This window comes from Nematolebias whitei, chromosome 13 (assembly GCF_014905685.2).
Source record: "Nematolebias whitei isolate Nwh7 chromosome 13, NemWhi1, whole genome shotgun sequence".
Classification (NCBI taxonomy): Eukaryota; Metazoa; Chordata; class Actinopteri; order Cyprinodontiformes; family Rivulidae; genus Nematolebias; species Nematolebias whitei.
Window position 1 is genome coordinate 8,009,584 of NC_056510.1, and position 20,922 is coordinate 8,030,505.

The window sequence follows — 20,922 nt, forward strand, 5'->3', positions numbered from 1 at the left end:
GGCATTTTTGTTAGCAAAATACATCGCCATGGTAACTGCGAATGCCAATTAAAGTAATTGCACACTTCCCAGAGCCGGGTAGGTCGTTTTGATACAACTGTTTGGGGGTCACATTGCTGTTCTAGCCGCATTAAAGTTGAAAAAGAAACGCTTATCAGGTGTAGAATAATAAGTGGCCAGTCACCAACTAGTTCCTGGAGTTGGTGAAATATTACGTCTTTTGTCGCAAATTACATTGCCGTGGTAACTCGAAATGCCAATAAAATTAATAGCACACATCTTTAGGCCGAGCTGGTCATTTTTATATAACTTTTGCGGAGGTAGACTGTCAGAGATCTGATGGCAGAGGATCCTACACACAGACTCAGAAAGGTTTTTAAAATGTTTATTGAGTAAATAAACAGCTTCTGGTGTCTCAGGTCCAGGGGCAGGAACTGTATCTAAAATGATACAGAGGGGAAAGATTAGTGTTTGACAGAATAATGAGTAGTTATCTGAATACAGACTGTCTGATGAAACACTAACCTTTCTTGTTGAAACGGGACGCTCCAGGGGAGACACAGAGACCAAGGGAAATCCAGAGGCGTAGTTCAGGATGAGCAGGGTTCATACATAGAATCAGAAGAGGAGACAATACCGATAGGGAGAGGCAAAGGCGAAATCCAAAAACAGGCACAGGTCGTAAACAAGGTCAGAAGGCTGAGGCACAAAAGGGACAGGCGAAAAGCGTGGTCAAGGGAAACAGGTGTGGATCAAGATTAAAGAGCTGTGAACAAAGAGAGTACGTTGGATAACTGTGGCTGGAAGCAAGCAGTTGATCTGGCAATGTAGTGGAGAAAGCAGAAAGTATGTATTCACCCAGAAGCAGGTGGAAACCATCAGCAGCGATCAGAGAGAGAGGTGTGGCATGTAAAGAGGTTGGTAGAAGCAGCAGAGGAAAAACCCAGGTGAGCAGAGAAGAAAAAGTCAAACAGTGAACAGAGTGATGAGAAAAGGAAAAAACAGAGTGTAAACTGTGACATAGACATTATGGTTCGGGACGCATTAACGGAGATAGAAATGTAGACACACTTCCGAGGTGTAGAATAATAGGTGCCTGCCATGCATTTGCATGGCAGTCCCCAACAAGTTCAGTTTTGTGAACACTAATTCAGATCATACTCTTTTCTTTTCCTCTTTTTTTTCCTGTAGTTTTTGTTCTTGTTGGACCTCCTGCCTCATGGCAGGGGGTTGGAACTCAGTGTGACCTGGGTGCGAGGAGTCTTTTAAAATATTTGTGGCTTTCTTGAGACAGCGGGAGCTGTACACTTCTTGAAGAGAGGGCACTGAGCATCCTCTTCTGGGCTGTGTTGTTGATTCCCTTATGTGTTTTCATCTGTGCTACTGTGTAGCTGAAGAACTAAACACAGAGGCAGTGGCACAAGATGCTCTCTATAGAGCAGCGACAGGACACTAGCAGCTTTAGGTGTTGCTGAGGACTCTCAGGAAATAAAGTCTTTGCTCAGCCTTTCTTTGCCAACTCTGCTGTATTTGCATACCGGGTCAGGTCTTCCATGATGTGGACTCCCAAAAAACAGAAGTCTGACACCCTCTCCACCCAGTCCTCATGGATGTGTAGTTGTTGGATGTCCGTTTCCTTTTACTTGGCTCCTTGGTCTTAGCTGTGTTCACGAGCAAGTTGTTGTATCTGCACCACGCTGTCAGCCGTTCCATCTCAGGCTGTCTCGTCTCCTCCAGGGATGAGCCCTACTACAGTGATGTTGTTTACAGACGTGAGGATTGAGTTGTGGTGGGCGGGAGCACAGTCATGTGTGCACAGTAAGAAGGGCAGGGGGCTCAGCGCACAGCCCTGTGGTGAACCAGTGCCAATGCTGATGGCTGAGGAGGTGTGAGGGCTCACCCTGACACTGTGTGCAATCTGTCAGGAAGTCCTTAGTCCAGACAGAGACAGGTGGAGTATGGGAGTCCCAGGGCTGAAAGCTGACCCACCACTCTGTGAGGGAGGTTAATGTTTAAAGCGGAGCTGAAGTCAGTGAAGAGGAGACGTACGTAGCTCTCCTGGTACTCCAGGTGTTACCTTTATTTACAACTATTTTCTGCATAGAAATACATCAAGGGCAGCACGGTGGCGCAACTGGTGGAGCTGCTGCCTCTCAGCGAGCAGGTTGCCCCAGTTCAAATCCCGGTCCGGGGGCCTTTCTGGGTGGAGTTTGCATGCTCTCTCCGTGCATGCGTGGGCTTTATCCAGGTTTTAGTTTAGTTTAGTTTTGATGTTCATAATTTTTTATTATTTTTCTACTACATTTTTTTGTTGCAGAAAATTATATTTTGTTTCAAAGATAAATTTTTCCTTCTAGTGTTTACAATTTTCTTGTCACGCTTCAGTTTATTTATAAAGCGCCAAGTCACAACAGAAGTCGTCTCAGGAGACTGAACAAAAATATTCATATATATAAAACAAGTAATCAGAAACATTCATATTTTAAAAAAAAAATTACATTTATCTGAGGAGTAGACTGCTTTGAGTTTAACTCCATCGCAGAACTCTCATCTTGAGCAAGCACGAAGGTGACAGTGGAAAGGAAAATCTCCCTCAAGAAACTTTTAGCAGAACCAGACTCAGGACAAGCGGCCATCTGCTTCGACCTGCTGGGTTTGAGAGGAACAGATACACAATGGCAGGTCAAGAATCACATGTTAAGATAGCAATAGTATCAAATGAAAACTATTCAATTTTAACAATTCATTTAAGGAAATGATGTCAATTTGACCTCTAGTAGTCTAAGCTTAAGACAGCATGACAAGCCAACCCTAACTGGAGCGATAGGCAGGTGGAAGAAAGCAGTTCTAGTAATGTTTTTAATGTGGGGGATAAATGTCCTGATCAAAAATAACACTACGATTTTTAACATTAGAGCTGGAGGCCAGATTAATGCCATCTAAGGAGGGTGAAAGACTGAAAAATTAATTCCTAAGGTGCTTAGGTCCAATTCTAAAACCTCAATCTTGTCTGTGTTTAAAAGCAGAAAATTTAGGGACATCCAGGTTTTTATGTAAAGACATGCTTGTCTAAGTAGCTGATAGGATTAATTGGGTGTCATGGACAAATATAAATAAAAAGGGGATACTGTATTGGATTTTTTTCAGCGTAAGTCTCCACTTGCTTTTTTAGGGACGATGAGCACATGTGCCGTGTTTATCTTTGGACAATTCTGATTGGACAGCTTTATTATAATCCCGCCCATTTACCCGCCTGCCTACTTGTCATTGGGTAACCCAACAGTAGACCCGCCTATCTTTACGCCTTATTTGTTTGTGATTGGACAGCCGAGCCTCGGCTCATGTCTTCCCACCGCTCGCGAATCACTCGAACGGCATCGCAAGGACTTCTGGGAGACGTTGTTCTGTTTGCCTTAAGAAAATTGTGAAAAGGGTTTTCTAGCACTACAACTCCCAGGTAAAGAGCAGAAACGGCAAAGTTTCTCAAACACCGGCGGAAAACATTTCGTCGGAGTCCAGTTAAAGCAAGATGACAGATGGAACGTGAGTATTGAACTCTTTTTTTGGCGAACAAGTTTTTCCCAGAGCTTGTGATGTTCTGTTGAAGCCAACCACATCATCAGTTGCATTGAAAATAAGTTAATTCATTTAAAGCGGAAGTTGTTCCTTCGTTTTAAAACGATTTAAGATTTTCCCAAAGACTAGTGGTTCTGAATAGCTCCAGAACTAAATAATGTTGTTTGGACCAGAAACTGAAGTTAAATTTAATTTAATGGCTATGTTTTACTACCCGTCTCCTTGGACACATAGATAATTTAAATTGGTGCAGATTATAGCTTTTACGGTAATTATCTCTCCATCAGTAGAGAGAAGAAGCCCTGAAGTTTATTGGATCAGAACTTGAACTTTATATCTGTGCTGTCTTTTCTATTGCAGGCACCTGCGGAGGCGAGGGGGACCTTATAAAACAGAACCGGCCACAGACCTGAGCCGCTGGAGGCTGACCTCTGTGGAGGGCAGGCAGACCTGGGACTATGTGGAGGATCAGGACACCCCTGACAGAGAGCAGACCATGATGGAAGCTCTTTCTTTGGGCTTGGACACTGTAGGTCTTTACGTATTTTACAGATCATAAATGCCAAATTTCAACAAACATGTAAAAGCACAATTAATACAATATTGTTTTCTTTCTTTGATTGATGATGATTTTCTCCACAGAGCAAGTTTGTTCCTGACTCCCCAGCTGCAAAAACTGCCCTGGATGCAGCTATGAAAGGCATGAAGTTCTACAGCCGCCTCCAGGCTGAGGACGGTCACTGGGCTGGGGACTACGGTGGACCCCTCTTCCTTCTCCCAGGTAGTATAACTTTCATTCTGACTCTTTAAAAAGCACCTTAAATTTATTGAATTCTGTTGCAGGTCTCCTTATCACGTGTCATGTGGCAAAGATTTGTCTACCGGAGGTGTGGAATTTGGAGATGGTGAGGTACCTGCGCTCTGTTCAGCTGCCAGACGGTGGTTGGGGTCTGTAAGTCAGAGTCCAAGGAGTCTTAGAAAAAACGTCCATGTGGGGAACATTAATCATGACAGCCATGTTTGTGTATGTCCATGTTTTCTGCAGACATATAGAAGATAAGTCCAGTGTGTTTGGAACGGCGCTGAGCTACACCTCGCTGAGGATTCTGGGAGTGGGTCCTGACGACCCGGATCTGGTTCGTGCTCGGAACAACCTGCACAGTAAAGGTGTCCAAAATCAACGCGTGCACAGCGAGAACACGTAAACTCCACTAAGCAAGGCCTGGAGGCAAACCTCCGACCTTCTTGCTGTGAGGGGACAGCTCTAACCACTGTTCTGCCGTGTCCCCCAACTAAAAGTTAAAAGAAGCAAAAGGCCAGCTAAAAGTTGCAGAACTGTAGCTTAAAGCTAAAAGTAGCGGAAGGCTAGCCAAAACTAAAAGTACCGGTAGTATAAAAAGACAAAATAGAGCCATTTTGCAAAAAAAAACATTAAATTGAAAGTAACAATGATATGAGACCTGATAAGACTTTGTTTGGGTTTGAATCCAGACATGGTCTGCTGTTTTTGAACCTTTATTTAGCTTATTAGCAAACGTTTAGCACTATACCTCTTTATATTAGCAGTATTAAAGTTCTGTTTGTGCTTGACTTGTTTCAGGTGGTGCCACTGGGATCCCATCATGGGGTAAATTCTGGCTCGCTGTTTTAAATGTCTACAGCTGGGAGGGAATGAACACGTTACTGCCAGAGATGTGGTAAGTTCTACCAGCATTTTACGTTCGCCTCTACCTGCTCTGAAGATTGAAAAGATAAATATTAAATTCTCAGATGATTTTTGAAAAAAAGAAATGTACACTCCTGTGCAAAAGTCCCAATCCACTCCTATTTTTTATGCAGTAATTTCCTTTAGTCTGTTTTCTAATCCATTAAAATGATCTTGATCAATGGTTTTTCAGACTTTTCGAAGGTCTTACAAGGGACTATTAGCTGATTCCTTACTCATTTTTGTCCAAGATAACACAATTTAACAGAAAGTACATGCAGATGCAGATGCATTTGTTGGTACAGTCCTAAAGTGATTGGAGCCAAAAATCCCCCGTTTTGCCTCATCTGTCCACAAAACTTTGTGGCTTGTCACCATTTTTGTGACTTCCTGTCTGTATTTTTTGTGTTTTCCTGTCAATACTAGAGGCTCCTGGCTCTTCTTCCTAATTATTGTATCAAAATAGGATGTACGTTAGATCAGAAAGGGCCGTACCATGACCATGGAGTTCACCTTGAATGGTTCTGGAAGGTTTCCTCAGCTCTTGTTCTACCACTCATGCTAGCTATCTGATAAACCTGGGGTTGCATTTCTTCTTGCATCCACATCCTGGGACGTTGGCTACAGTCGTATTCTATTTTTATAATTCTCTTTAGCTGTGGTCAGAGGAACACAAATCATCTTAGAGATGATCCTGTCAACCTTACCTTTGACATGGACAAGTATAATGTTTCTGAGAAAAGGGAAGGGGGCAGGGCTTTGAACCTGCCCTGGGACCATCTTTTTGGACGTTGTTCCTCTTCTGGTTTCTACGTCCAGGATTATATCTGGTGTCCAGCTTTGACAGAAGTCTGTGGTCTCTCCCAGAGCGACAAGAAACAGCTTGAACATGTTTTACTCTCTTAAGAAACGGAGCTTACGTTTGTTTATTGTGCGTTTCAGGCTGTTTCCTGACTGGATGCCAGCTCATCCCTCAACCCTTTGGTGTCACTGTCGGCAGGTCTATTTACCTATGAGCTACTGTTACGCTGTCAGACTGACCGCAGAGGAAGATCCGCTAATTCTCAGCCTCAGACAGGTGACCAGTCTTTAAGCTGTTTTTGTTACGAAAGGTTCTGGGGAGAGTATTTGCTGCAACTTATGTAATATAAACTGTAAGCGTTTTTTTTTTGGTGACTTTATTTTCACACCTGTCAAATAGAACTATTGTCTTGAGTCTAAATAACCTTACTCGTGATGGTGTACCACAAGGGTTACATTCAGGTTCCCTCTTTTTCTCTATAATTTTTTTTTTCTGTAAGTGTTAGAAATTCAGTGCAGATGACACTCATTAAATCATGCCGAGCCCAGCAGCTTGTCTTTCTGACATTAAATCTTTAATAACCTAGAATTTTCTCAGTTTTGTCGGTTCTAAATTTGGCAAATTATGTCCCACTTCACACTTACTTGCCCACTCAACCCTGTAACTACTTCTTTTTGTGTCATCAAGATAGCTGCCACAGCTAAATTACCTGCTGACCAGATACTGCGCTAACATTTGATGTACTAAAACCCAACTATTGTATTTACTTAATTATTACTGTGTTATAAACATGCCTTAATGGTTGAAAACAAAACTACATCTGATGAATACACAACATATCACTTGACAGTTAAATTTCTTTTCTTAGCCACTTATTTTTCTCTCATTTTTTCTGGATTTTTATAGTAAACTCATGTTTTCCCTCAGACTCTTTGAGTAAGTTGTGCGTTTTGATGGTTTTGCTGTTTATTTTCAAGTGGATTTCTTACAACAGAATCTGGAATTTGATTATGAGTATCACAACACTCCAAAGCATAATGCTGAAATGAAAAACGTCCACATAGGCTCAGTTCTCTTTGTCTTTTTGTACAAATCTAAGGCTTTGAGTTGTTTGTAAAATCTCCTTTTCGTGTTGATTTTTTTTTGATAAAGGGCTGGTACTCATGACTTTTACTGTCAAACCAACAAATAAGTGCTTGTGCCCTGCATGCCAACATTTATTCATCGTATTTGTTTGACAAACCTAATCTTTTGTATGAATATGCGTGATCAAACTTCTGACAGGTACTGTTATTGGGAACATAAATACATTTATTAATGACTAATTTTATGCCGTTTGTCCTCCAGGAACTGTATGTCCAGGACTACGCCACCATTGACTGGCCCGCTCAGAGGAACCACGTGGCAGCATGTGACCTGTATACGCCTCACAGCACACTGCTGACTGTTGCCTACAGTAAGTAAAGTACTTTTGACCTCAGCATTCCCACACAGACTTAGAAAGTCTTTACTTGTCTTCTTTTTTCAGGTCTATATAAGTATAAAATAAAAGAGTTTGGAGAGTAAGACGTTTGTCCGATTCCTTTTTCTAAAACTACACGTTTCTGGATGGCGTTCACATGTGGCTTCCTGTTTGCATCATAGAGCTTTAGAGCATCTGTGAACTGCGCTTCCAGACAGTGATTTGTGCAAGTGTTCCTGAGCCCGTTCAGTGATGTCCAGAACGGAATCAGACCAAGAATAGATGGAAAACCCTGGAATGACGGGCACTATCAGTCAGCATTGATAAATCACTTTTAAATAAGTTTTTGTAAAGCGGTAGATATCTGGGGCAACATTGCACACTTTGCAGAATTTTGCCAAGTCTTCGGCTAATAAATGAGTAGAAAACAAAAAAACAGTGTCAAAACATAAACGTTCAAAGACCTTTTAAAAGTGTGAAGAACTGTTGATGGAGACCATTTCAAAGATAACAAAGTCTGGCTCCTCTACAGGTGTTCTCCCCCCCAGCAGTCTCCACTAACATTGTGACGCTTGTGTTTGTTACTCTGAAGTGGTGTTGAATGTGTACGAAGCCCACCACAGCACCACACTCAGAGAAAAGGCTGTCAAAGAGCTGTACGAGCACATCCAGGCTGACGACCGCTTCACCAAGTGTATCAGTATCGGACCGGTAAGAACACTTTACACATCCATAAGATAAACTCTGCATTACAACACCACGAATACATAAATAATATTCAGTATTTTATAAAAGGAGAATGCTGAGTCTTACGATGTTTGCTGAAAACAATAAAACTTGAGTTATTAAAATATTAAATATGAACAGAAACGAGGCTAAAATGAGCCAAATACAAGCTAAAAGCAGCAGAACACAAGCTAGAAATAATAGCAGCAGAATGATAGCTGAAAGCTAAAAGCAGCAAAACATTAGCTAAAGTCTAAAAGAACCAGAATGCCAGCTAAAAAACAGTATAAAATAGCTCATTTTAGCCAAACGGATGCTAAAATCAGCTAAATGGATGCTAACATGTAAAAAACAAATGCAAAGTTTAATAAAACAAATACTTAAGATAAAATTAGAAAAATAAAAAAACTGTACTTTCAGCATAAAAAGCAATAGGAATACTAATTGTTGAGTGAATGTATTTGCTGACTAAGCTGAAAATAAGCTGAACTCTAAATGTAGTAAATTGCTTTCTGAAAGCTGAAAGTAGCAAACGGCTAACTAAAAAACTAAAAAGAAACAAAGCACTAGCTAAAAGTTAAAAATTGCTACGAAAGCCTAAAAGGAGCTATCTGCTAATTATAAAAAAATAAAATGCTAGCTTGCAGCTAAAAGTAGCAAACTGATAGCTAAAACTTATAAAAGGTAAAAAAGCTAATTAAACACTAAAAGTAACAAAAATTTAACTAAAACATACAATTTGCAGAAAGCTAGCTAAACACCATTTAAAGTAAAAGGTTAACTGCAAGCTAAAAGTAGCAGAAAGCTAGTTGTATTAGCAAGATGTTAGCTTTAAAGCACATTAAGTATTGTTAGACATAGGGTCAGCTTTAACAGTAGCAGTAGTTGTCGAAGACTTGGCGTTATCGGAGTTAGCTTTAGCTGTAAAGTCAAAAAACAATAAAAAACAGGAAACTGTTGAGTAGATGTTGAATCTGCGTTGACAGTGAGCTTAATGCTTTGACCGTCCTTCGTAGATCTCCAAGACTATCAACATGTTGGTCCGCTGGCACGTGGACGGACCCTCCTCTGCAGCTTTTCAGGAGCACGTCTCCAGGATCCCTGACTACCTCTGGTCAGTCCCACGGTCTCCAGAAGCGTCCAGCTTTACCCAAACTGAAAACCCTTATGTCAAAGCTGTCAGTTATAAACTGTTGCACAGAAAGATTAAAAATAATAAAACAATTTTACCAAACTTACTTGAGTTTTCTGTGATGCAGGCTGGGATTGGATGGAATGAAAATGCAGGTGAGAATTTGTTTGAAATTAATAACTAAATAATTCCTACAGCTTCCAAATACACATTAATTTCACTCCTTGGTTCGTTTTCTTCTGATGCTCCTTCCACACAGGGAACAAACGGCTCGCAGCTCTGGGACACTTGTTTTGCTGTTCAGGCTTTTCTTGAGGTAACGTTAAAATGTGAAAACTTCAGCCTGTGGTTCTGTCTCTGGCTGCTAAACAGGTTTGTTCTGGGTATTTTTCAGGCCGGGGCCCAGAATGACCCCAAACTGTCCGAGTGTCTTCGAGAGGCCCATCGATTTCTCACGATCACACAGGTACAGCAACGTGCCTCTTGATGGAAACGGCACAAGTTGTGTCAAAAACTGAACTTTTATACAAAAGATTGCTGATGACGAGCCACCTCTTCCACGCAGATACCTGAAAATCCTCCTGAATACCAGAAATACTACAGGCAGATGAACAAGGTACAAGCAGCGTCACATATTCCTGAAATGTAGCATATTTAAAAACATCTTCTGGATATACGTATGGACGTGTTCTTTTTATGGTTTGGACAGTTTTATTCCTCCATATACAGCGTTTTCTGATTTTTGGGTGGTAAAAGGTTCAGATATCTCATGTATTGTGTTAGGGAGGCTTCCCCTTCAGTACTCGTGACTGTGGCTGGATCGTGGCCGACTGCACAGCTGAAGGCCTGAAGTCGGTGATGCTGCTGGAGGAGCTCTGTCCCTCCGTCGGGCAGCACTTTACCTCAGAGCGCCTGTATGATCCCGTCAACGTGGTGCGTTTTTGGACAACTGAACACTTAGTTTTTATGATGTTTTAAACTCCCAGTAACTGCACTGTTGAAAAAACAAGATTATATTTAGGTCTGTGAACAAGTGATGCTTTTATTATATCATGCTCATTATTTAATTCACCCCTTGAATATCAAAACATTCGGCTTGATCAGGAAAGTGTGTTAGCTTTATGTTTTTGTAACATTTGCAATAGAAATACATTTATTTCTCTTCAATTCCTTCTCGTTGAAATTTCATTCAGCATACTTGCTTTATTTTTGTCTTTTTATGCTACTTTTAGATTTTAGGTACCCTTTTGCTACTTTTAGCTACCATTTTGAAACTTTTGGTTTATAGATACTGTTAGCTTTCAGCTACAGTTCAGCTACTTTTAAAATTTAGCTAGTGTTTGACAAATTTTAGTTTTAAGCACCGGTTTTGCCCATTATAGCTTTTAGCACTGGTATTGCTAATTTAAGCTTTCAGATACTGTTTAGCTAGGGGCTGTGGTAGCTTGGTGGTCAGCGCCATGATCTTGTAATCCTGAGGTTGCGGGTTCGAGCCCAGGTTGCATCAGGAATCTGTCATAAAACAAATCTCCAAATCTTTCATGCGAGTTTGCTCGCTGTGGCGACCCCTGAAGAAGGGAGCAGCCAAAAGAAACTTATTATGTAAGCTAAAGTTTGGCTTTTAGCTACAGTTCCACAACTTGTAGCTTTTTGCTACCATTGACCAAATTTTAGTTGTTAGCTTTGATTTTGTTTTTGTTAGCTTTAAGCTAATTAGCTTTTAGGCACTTGTTCTTTTCTGCTTTTTGCTCTGGCTTTGCTAATTATAGCTTTTAGAAAAGTATTTTTTAATTCCAATTTTAGCTTTGTTCTGCTTGTACTCAGAATTATCTTGTCATTTTAGTAGAAAATGCAGTTTCTCTGGTTTGTTTTGGTCGTTCCACCATGTGTCTGCTGTTGGTTTGTAGCTGCTGAGCATGAGAAACAAAGATGGTGGATTTGCCACGTATGAAACAAAGAGAGGAGGAAGACTCCTGGAGCTGCTCAACCCCTCCGAGGTGTTTGGTAAGTTAGTCGACGCTCGAGATGGGATGAAACGACAAACATTCCCCGCTATTGTGCAGCTTTATTTGGTGTACCCACTGTCAGTTTAATGTGTATTATTTTGCACTCATCATGATCAATACCTCTTCTGTGGGAATGTTGGCCTGGACTGGAAGATTACTCTATAAAAACCAATTTGTCCAGTCCAGAGAGTTAGAGCAGGTCAGGGTTTCACATGGATGAGAGCACTGATAAGAGTGTAATCTTGTATTTTGCATGTTCTGTGAATTGTTGGACAGCTCTCCAAAATTTTGAAAATAAATCCGATGAAATAAACCTTGGTCTGTTCTGGGAATCTCCTTTTTTCCATGACACCTACCTTGAAGGATGTTAGTTCATCCTATATAATAATGTTAATTAGTTTATTGTTACCAACAGTGATTATTGACAGGCAAAACAGCAAAATAAATCTTAAAGGACCATTGGACCAGTCCATTTTTGGTAAAGTTTAAAAAATAAAAAAATTCTGTTAATCGTTTATCTGTAGTAACAATAAATATTTAGCTGACAGGCCATAAGATTTAGTCACCTAATAGGTTCAGAGGTGGCTGTAATCTTATTTGAAGCGGATTAGTAAACACATCAGAAATTTGGAGTTTTATTCTCAAAGTGGAGGTTTGCTTCCCCCAAAAGTAGGCGGAGCTTCACGCAGAGGCAGCTGTGCCTCGGACTGGCTCCTCACGTTTAACTTTGGACCAATTATCATTCCTTAAGAGACGCATGTCCCCTGATTCCCTATATTTGACCCAATCAGAAGCAGTGTGGAGCGAGTCATGACTTCCTGTTTTCAACCTTAATCTTGTGGATATTGTAGTTTAAGATCCAGTCGGTAAAACGTAATACCAGCTGGTTTATGAGAACTGATGGCACGCTGTAAAAAGTGACATGCGCTAAAATTCAAAAGTACTGCGTACCACTGAGTATTGGCCCACTTTGAGCACTGGTCATTGCCAATAAACATCTGTGTCTGAGATGTGTTCAACTGTATGGAATAATTTAACTACTTTGTTGGAAAGTCTGGTAACCAAACAAAAAGCATGACAAGTTGCTCATGACATTCAACTTTTTCTCTCTCTCTTGTCCTACTGTTATATTAAGACCTTCCCACCATCAACAACATGTGAATAAAAAGGGTAAATCTGTGTTTTTAATATTGCTCTGTTTGTCTGCAACAGGTGACATCATGATTGATTACACATACGTTGAGTGCACGTCTGCTGTAATTCAGGCTTTGAGGCACTTTCAGAAGTCCTATCCTGATCACCGTGCTGAGGAGATAAGGCATGCAGAAAATCACTCACAGTTCTCTGCAGATGTCTTAATGTAGCCTTCATTTATTTATATTTTGCTTCTTGAAGGTCTTTCAAAGTTTTCCTTTAAATATTTGCTACTTTCTCACAAATTTTCAGTCCTCGTACCTCTTCATTTTCAGATGAATGTTTTTTTTATTTGTGTGTAAGGCCATTTAACTCTTGATTTATGAATATTTTAAAGACCAGTGTTCAAACACAATACTTTTGTTTAATCCCAGTTTAAAAATATTACTACTACTACTTGAAATAAAGAAATTCAAGACTTTTGCACAGTGTTTTACATTTTCATTGAACTTGTTTTGAGGCTGCTAGACTAATATAGCCTGGCTTTATAAGTAAAGTATATTTAAACATTCGTTAATCGTACATTTATTTAAGTTTACAGTTCTTCTTGCAGTTAAAGTGCAAATAAAATATTTAATGCTTTCTACGTTATGAAATTTAACTTGTTGTTAATGTTTAAATTAGGACAGATTTATGGATAGTTTAGGACTAGAATTCATCCAGATAGTACAGATTGTATATTTGTACTTTATATCATTACTTGCCTAAGGCCTGCAGATGGATTTCAACCATTGGCTAAATCTAATTCAACTGGTCCCAAATAGATCACCTCAAAGAATTATGTGTTTCTTCTTCAGATCCACTATAAGAGAAGGTCTAGAGTACTGCAGGAGGGTGCAGAGGTCTGATGGATCCTGGGAAGGGTGAGTCCTGATGACCAAAGACTGTAAATATTGATAGACCCCTGAAGTGAACCAAGAATGGGACCAAACTTACCTGTTAGCTGGTTCTTGAACAAGTTTTAGATTATGCCCCCTCATCCTAAACAAACTGGGTTGCCGTTGGTAAAAATAAAAAAAAATCACCTCAGAGTTTTTTCATATGTTGGTTCATATAATTCTTACCTTGCTGTTGTATGTTCAAATATTAACTTTTCAAACACATAAGTAGTTCTTTTATGCTTAAAATGAAAGTCATTTGACATCATGATGGTTTGCAGGGAGTAGGCGGGGCTTAAAGCTAAACATCTCGAGTGCACAGACTCTGGTTTCAAAAGTCCAACATGGCAGCTCCCATAAACCGGGTCCTGCTTTCTTCAATTCTCAACAACAGCAGAAAGTGGCGTCATTTATCAACAAATGTCTCTTTACCACCTGATTACTAACTAACAGGTCTCACTCCGTCTGGTTCTGCTCGTCCTCAGGTCCTGGGGAGTGTGTTTCACGTACGGAACCTGGTTTGGCCTCGAAGCCTTCGCCTGCATGGATCACACTTATGAGAACGAGTAAGAAGACCAAAGAACGTGTTCAAGAACACTCGGTTCTCCTGAATAGATCAGGACTTTACCTGCGGAGCAGACCGAGTCTGAATCTTCCTCTGTAACCAGGGAGGTGCCTGACGAGGTGCAGAAGGCTTGTCGGTTCCTGTTGGACCGGCAGATGTCAGACGGAGGCTGGGGGGAGGACTTTGAGTCGTGTGAGCAGCGGCGCTACGTCCAGAGCAGCACTGCTCAGATCCACAACACCTGCTGGGCTTTGCTAGGACTCATGGCTGTCAGGTGAAGCTTTTACCGACACGTACAAGGAGTGTTTTGGTTAAGATTCTTAATGATTATGAAACAAATTTATTAAAACTGAAACATCTTTTGTTTATAAACAGACATCCTGACCAGCTGGCCATTGAGAGAGGAGTTCAGTTGTTGGTTGAGAAGCAGCTGCTCAATGGAGACTGGCCACAGGTGAGTTAGCAGCTTACATGTCTTAACTGTCTTTGCCAATAATACACATAATTAATGTAAAGTGAGTCCGGTAACAATGGAAAAGCAAGTGATGATTTTGTTTCGTTTAAGGAAAACATTGCCGGTGTCTTCAACAAAAGTTGCGCCATCAGTTACACCTCCTACAGAAACGTCTTCCCGGTCTGGACCCTCGGACGCTTCTCGAGGCTTTACCCGAGCAGTCCCCTGGCTGGGAAGCTGAAGCTGTGATGAACTGCAGAACATCAAATTTTACTCTAGTTAAGACTTTTATTTTGCATTTGTAAATTTGAAACACAAACTGAAGATGTTTTATCTATATTTGTTCCTCCAAGACTCAGACTTTCATGTGCTCATTTATTGCCTGGTGCATCTATTCCATCAGGTTTTTGAGATTTAGGGTTGCAACAAAGAATCTCACAGCAGATATTTCTGTTGTATGTTAGGTATTTTAGATCAGGCAGACTTAATTTATTGGGACGGCACCTATTATTCTACACCTCGGAAGTGAGTCTACATTTCTATCTCCGTTAATGCGGCCCGAACCACAAGGTCTACCCCCCAAAAAATTTATATCAAAACGACCGGCTCGGCCCCGTGATGTGTGCTATTACTTTTATTGGCATTTTGAGTTACCAAGGCGACGTAATTAGCGAACAAAGACTCAATATTTCACCAACTCCAGGAACTAGTTGGTGACTGCCCACTTGTTATTCTACACCTGAAAAGCATATCTTTTTCAACTTTAATGCAGCCCGAACCGCAACGTGCACCCCCACAAAAGTTATATCAAAACGACCGGTCCGGATACAGGAAGTGTGCTATTACTTTTATTGGCATTCGCAGTTACCATGGCGACATATTTTGCTAACGAAGATGCCAAATTTCACATAGGAAATGAATAGGAGAAAACTCTTCACAGAAACTGAGTAACATATGGAGCCATTTTGTTTCAACATGCATGGAAGGCACCTATTATCACCTATTATTATTATTAATAATTATTAATAATAATAATTAAAATAAATTAATTATCTGTTTTAATATTACTAATTATAAATATTAATAAGTAATATTTAATATTAATAATAATTATTGGTGTGAGTATTATCAATAGTGATTATTAATTATTATTTTAATAATAATTAATAAATTAAAAATATATTTATATTTATTAAGATTAATACTTAGTATTGATTATTAACATTAATAATCATTGATATAATATTAATAATCATTAATATTGATATTTATTATTAATAATAATTTAATATTAAATAGGCAGTCCCCGTCAAAGTTTCTCCAGGAACTTTCTAGTGTTTTTATTGTGACACAGTATTGCCGTCTACTGCATATTGCAGGACCTATTTGTAGTACCTCTCTTACCTGGCTGCTAAATGAACTAATGTAAACCTTTTTTTCTTCATAAATCTATGTAGCTCATCCAAGAAGGCAATTAGAACAACTTTTTGGAGAAGATGTGATCCTGAAACTGGATTTAGACAGTTTTATTTCTAAGACAGTCTGACCATTTATCTCACCGTTTCCTTTTGTGTTTGTGTCTGATAATTTTGGCTTTTGTTTTTACTTTAGGCCCAGTAAACATTCGTGTAAGAAAAATGTTTTAAGAACCGTGTATCCAAGAAGTCTGTTAGCTGTTAGGCTAACAATGTAAACCACCACTGACTTATGCTAACGCTGTTAGCGTGTTCCCTGCAGACAGTGTTGTTTCAGAGCAGCAAATGTTGCTACGGTGAAAATATTGTAATTGTTTTCAGTTGTTGCACTTAAAAAAGTTTTTAATGCTTTGTACTGTGAGTTTCTTTATTTTTTAAAAGGTGTTACAAGTGGCCACACACTGGCTGGTTTTCAAAAACCTAAAACAAACAGACATGTTTCCTTTAATAGCGCCTAGCTGCAGACCATGGAGTCAAAGCTTCAACTGGAAACACATTGTATCCACCAAGCCAAGTTACTCATTTACTTATGTGTTTCTGGGGATTGGACATGACCTGTTTCGGTTGGATATTTTCTCCCATTATCTGCAGCTAGACCCCTTTCTGTTTCTTACCGGTCATGGAGCATTGCATCACGTATTTCCAGTTGTTGGTCGAGCTTCTCGGGGTATGATGTCCGGGTCCAGGTACTCTTGGAAAAACTTGGAGAACGAATGCAACGAGATTGATGCTGACACAAAATCAAAGCTTGTAAAAGATGTTGAGAAAATTTAACTGTACATGGTGAAGCATTGTCAGGAGCATGCGGTCGGCAGGTGGACTTCTACAAATACCCAGTCAACAACTTTACACACACAAGTGACTGAAGGCGTACAAGTCAGTGGTCGAGTATAACTTTGTTCCTTGGGTCAGGTACACGAGAGGCTTTAAATATCTCACCTGTTTGCATCATTAAACCGACGGTGATTCATTTTGGCGGGGTCTGGAGAGCCCTGTGAACCAACCGTGGGTGTGCCTTGAGATGGGCATGTAAATCGGGCCACAAGCGTCGCTGCACTGAAGATGGCACTTCAGGAAGGTCTCCCCATAAAGGAGATACAGTAACACAACCAAAGCAACACTGCTGGATCTGCACAAGGATCATGTTTGTGTTTTTAGTTAACACATTCAGTGAGACCATATGTAGAGAATACAAGAGTGCAGAATTGTGTCTGCACAACCAAACGACACCACTGGAGCACAAAGGAACCTTGCATTTCTGCTTTGTTTGAGCAACCATTTTGGAGGCTAATGGGACTTCTGGCAACAAAACAACTGGACCAGTACTTCTGTCAGCTGGCTAAAGGTTGGCCTTTAGATTGGCGGAAAAACCACCTTATTGATGCCTTCTTGGACCATTGAGAGGAAATATCTGTCCACAAACTTCTGTTCCGAGTGACACACCCTATTTACACTGACATGGCGGGGGAAATGTAATTTTTTTTTTTTTCGGATGTTGATTCGAGGTAAAAAATCTGCATTGACAGGAAGCGATTTTGGTGTTTACAAGTATCTGCAGGAATTCCCTGAATCTGCTGTAGTTGCAATGCCAGGTCATTAGTTGGTGCTGTAAATTTTGTACATTCACCTAATGCGCATGTGCGCTACCTGGGACCGCTCGCAGTACGGTCCTTCCTCTGGGCTGAAAGCCCAGGTAACAACAAAACTTACTTTTAAATACGAGTCAACGGATTTGACGCCAAGCAGGACCGCTTCGTCTAACAGCCTGACATCGGTCGCTTAGCGGACCAGCAGTTGACGAGAACGATGTCGAACTTCCTACTCATGGTAATCGGTAGCCGTCGAGCAGGTAAATACAAGTTCTGGATAATGTTTATGTGTGTTGTTTGGTTACACAACAACCAACTGAGTTTTTATTTTTCCTGTGAGGAGAAGCTCCTACGGCAGACCGGTTCCAAAACAGAGCACTGACTTAGAGGAGAACATCGACAAGAGAGATGTTGAAGCAACTATTCACTTAAAATTCTCCTCAGTTCTTTTTTCCGATCAATTCAATGTTTTAAGCTACATTAAGCAAAGGAGTGACAACCTGAACAAGCCAGATAAACAACATGGTGCCAATATCCAGGATGACAACAGAGAGGAAGAGTCCAGTTCATTAGTTTACAGTTCGGTTTTTTTCAATAGTGTTCAGTTTTCTTATCAGTGGTTGTGTGACATAAGTTTGTGGTGTTGAATAAATACATTAAAATTAAACCTGATGTCTTCATTTTCAACTTTAATAACATGCGATATGTTTCACATCATCGTTTAAATCACTTAACTTGAATTACATAATGTCCAGATAGCTTCTTTTAGCTCGGATAACTTCACCACATCTCCCACCACTAACAGAAACACAATTTATTACGGCTGTTATTGTTGTACGTACACCCAAATGATGTAACCACATTGATATTATTTTATAAATAATATTTTAATGTCATTTAAGTATTCTTTGATAACAAAAATAACATGGGGTTAATGATGGCTAATTTTACAAAGGTAGTCCTGTTTAATTAATTTTGTGGAGGGGCGGAGCCTTTGGGGTGCTCAACCCCGCCCCCTACCACTTTTATATCGTGGCAACTTCCTGCTCACGTTCTATGCAGTGTTGCCAAGTCCGCTTATCATAAGCGACTTTGGGCTTGTTTTTTTCTAAAGTCACTTGCAAAATCTTGTGGGTTGCAGGTTTTTGGCTTGTTTTTGAACATGAAGTTGCTCATTTGGACTTGGCTTTCTTTCCGAGTGAAACCAGTTGATTATCTCCCAGCTCCACACAATAAAGCAAAAGACGAGTGGTAGGCGGTAGTTTGTCCCTTCCACACCCCCGTTTCCTGTTTATCGCTCCCGCCCAAGTTGGAGAGGAGACAGGTGCACACACAAACAAACGCTCATACTGTGGCTGACCACTAGGGGGCTCTACTCACGCGCAGATGTCGGGATGTTTTGTTTTTATAAATATGTAGAAAAAAATATGATTTTTGGTGCTTTTTTCATCAGAGCTTAAAAGTATGTTGTTCAAAGTGTTTAGCATAATTTTGCTGTTTATTTGGAATGCCATAATAAATGTAAGTTTTAAAACAGCCTCTGTTTTACGCAATGTGGTGGGTTGCCAGTTGGGCTTTTTTTGGGGCTTGCTTTCATGGAGCTGGTTGCTTGTTTCTATCGCGAGATCTGGCAACACTGGTTCTATGCAGTCTGGAGAAAAGACGAGTTTCGCTGTGGTTCCTGTTCTTACGCACTACATTGATTTTACAGATATCATCTTTGTTATCGAGGTCACCGTGCCAGCTGGGGCCTGTAACATTATTGTTTAGCACATTTTGTATGTTATACTCCAGTGCCATGCATGAAATATACGCCTGCCTCGACGGGCTCGTTAGCAGTTTTGAACTCGATCTGACTGGCGTCTCTTCCCAACAGATGTCGTCACAGCACCTACATTCCCGTATAGATTAACTACGAGACCCAAAATATATTACATCAGTCGTAGCACAGAAAGCAGTATGCTACATTCCGCCGCCACTGATGTTGATAGAAATATGCCATTGGTTCACGTGTGCGTGAAATTAGGCCTAACGATAACATATTTTGCTGGGCGATTAATTGTTTCAAAAATTATTGCGATAAACGATAATATTGTTTGAAATTTAACAATAATTAATTGTCAAATTTTAGAAGAAATGTTTATTTCTTTGGCTGTAGTACCTTTTTTGACCACCTGATAGCAGTATAAGACTGTTTGAACTTAAGGATGGATGCCTTGGGGAAGAATCGGTTTTGTTGTGTGTTTTCTTGACTGATGAAGCCTTCCAGATCGAAGGCGAAACGTTTCAGCACAAAAAAAGAAACTGTCCAGATGACCTGACTGAAAAATGTTGGTTTGTATACCTGGATTATTGAGCATGGACTTTGTTGTTAAAGGATGGATAGTTAAGCAGCGTATCTCTTTAAGAAAAATGGGAGGGAGGGACCTTGACATGACATGGGCTGACATGGTGATATGGCAGACGCTAGGTGATTTGAGCTCTTTAGCATAGCATTTTTCACACAAAGCTTTTAATAAAAAAAACAGCAAACAAGTTCTCAGCTTCTTTTTGCAGAGAAAAACAACTTTTTACACGAAGACACGGGTTTCAACCGTGAATACTGGAGCTCAACAAGACGGAGGTTTATTCCCGAGGTCGGCCTGTTAGCTTAGCTCGTAGCTTAGCTTCTCAGCTTAGCTGCTTTTTAACGATCCAAAAACGTGATTTTGGATCGTTAAAGCAGATTTTAAAGAGAAAGGGAGGGGTCAGTGAACCGGAGTTGAGCCGTGTCTTCAGTAGAAAGAGAGACACGAAGAAACGATAAAGCCGGTAAATGAAAACGAGGTTGATAATTTTCATTTATCATGCGATTAATTGATTTATTGTTTATCACGACAGGCCTACGTGAAATATACGCCTGTATTGCGCATGTGCTTTAACACCTCTGCGGGCGATCTCCTGAAAACCCTCCAGATTCAGCGAAGGGGGTGGGGTGGGGATTTGAGGAAATGGACATAAACCTAAAGACACCTCAAGGAAAGAGCACTTGTTCATCATTAATTTATTTTCAGCATTACAGTTCTTAAAAAGAAATCCAAAAAGGCAGGTTGAGAGTACACTGACAAACCGAGCATTAATGACACTTCACACACTAAGTTTGCTATAAGAACAAAGTACATAAAGTCACAGAGACATTAATTAATTTCACATTTTATAAAGAAGAACGTGAACAAAAACACAAGTTTACAGTGGTTCTTGAAGTTGCTCTGTCAGATGTGTGTGTTAACAAAATATTTCCAAACTCAAACACAACGTGCGACAGTTTCCGCCCAGAAAACAAACCTGATGTTTAGTTTCATTTGAAGTAATCAGCTTG

At 40.2% G+C, this 20,922-nt stretch overlaps 1 protein-coding gene across 2 annotated transcripts; it reads left to right on the forward strand.

The window, feature by feature from the left end:
* Window positions 1–3,529: 3,529 nt before the first annotated feature.
* Window positions 3,530–14,798, forward strand: LOC119418993 (lanosterol synthase-like). Of its 2 annotated transcripts, none has more exons than XM_037686284.1 (22): window positions 3,530–3,543; window positions 3,937–4,105; window positions 4,219–4,357; window positions 4,420–4,528; window positions 4,622–4,743; window positions 5,177–5,273; window positions 6,224–6,359; window positions 7,431–7,539; window positions 8,138–8,256; window positions 9,288–9,385; window positions 9,531–9,558; window positions 9,663–9,719; window positions 9,798–9,869; window positions 9,969–10,019; window positions 10,187–10,336; window positions 11,311–11,407; window positions 12,622–12,727; window positions 13,401–13,466; window positions 13,967–14,047; window positions 14,150–14,320; window positions 14,422–14,500; window positions 14,612–14,798. In XM_037686284.1, exons 1-22 carry the CDS (start codon window positions 3,530–3,532, stop codon window positions 14,747–14,749), a joined length of 2,208 nt encoding a protein of 735 aa, XP_037542212.1. In that variant the 3' UTR covers window positions 14,750–14,798. The 2 variants fall into 2 exon arrangements, with proteins under 2 accessions (XP_037542212.1, XP_037542213.1); XM_037686285.1 differs by having other exon boundaries at window positions 4,420–4,504.
* Window positions 14,799–20,922: the final 6,124 nt, after the last annotated feature.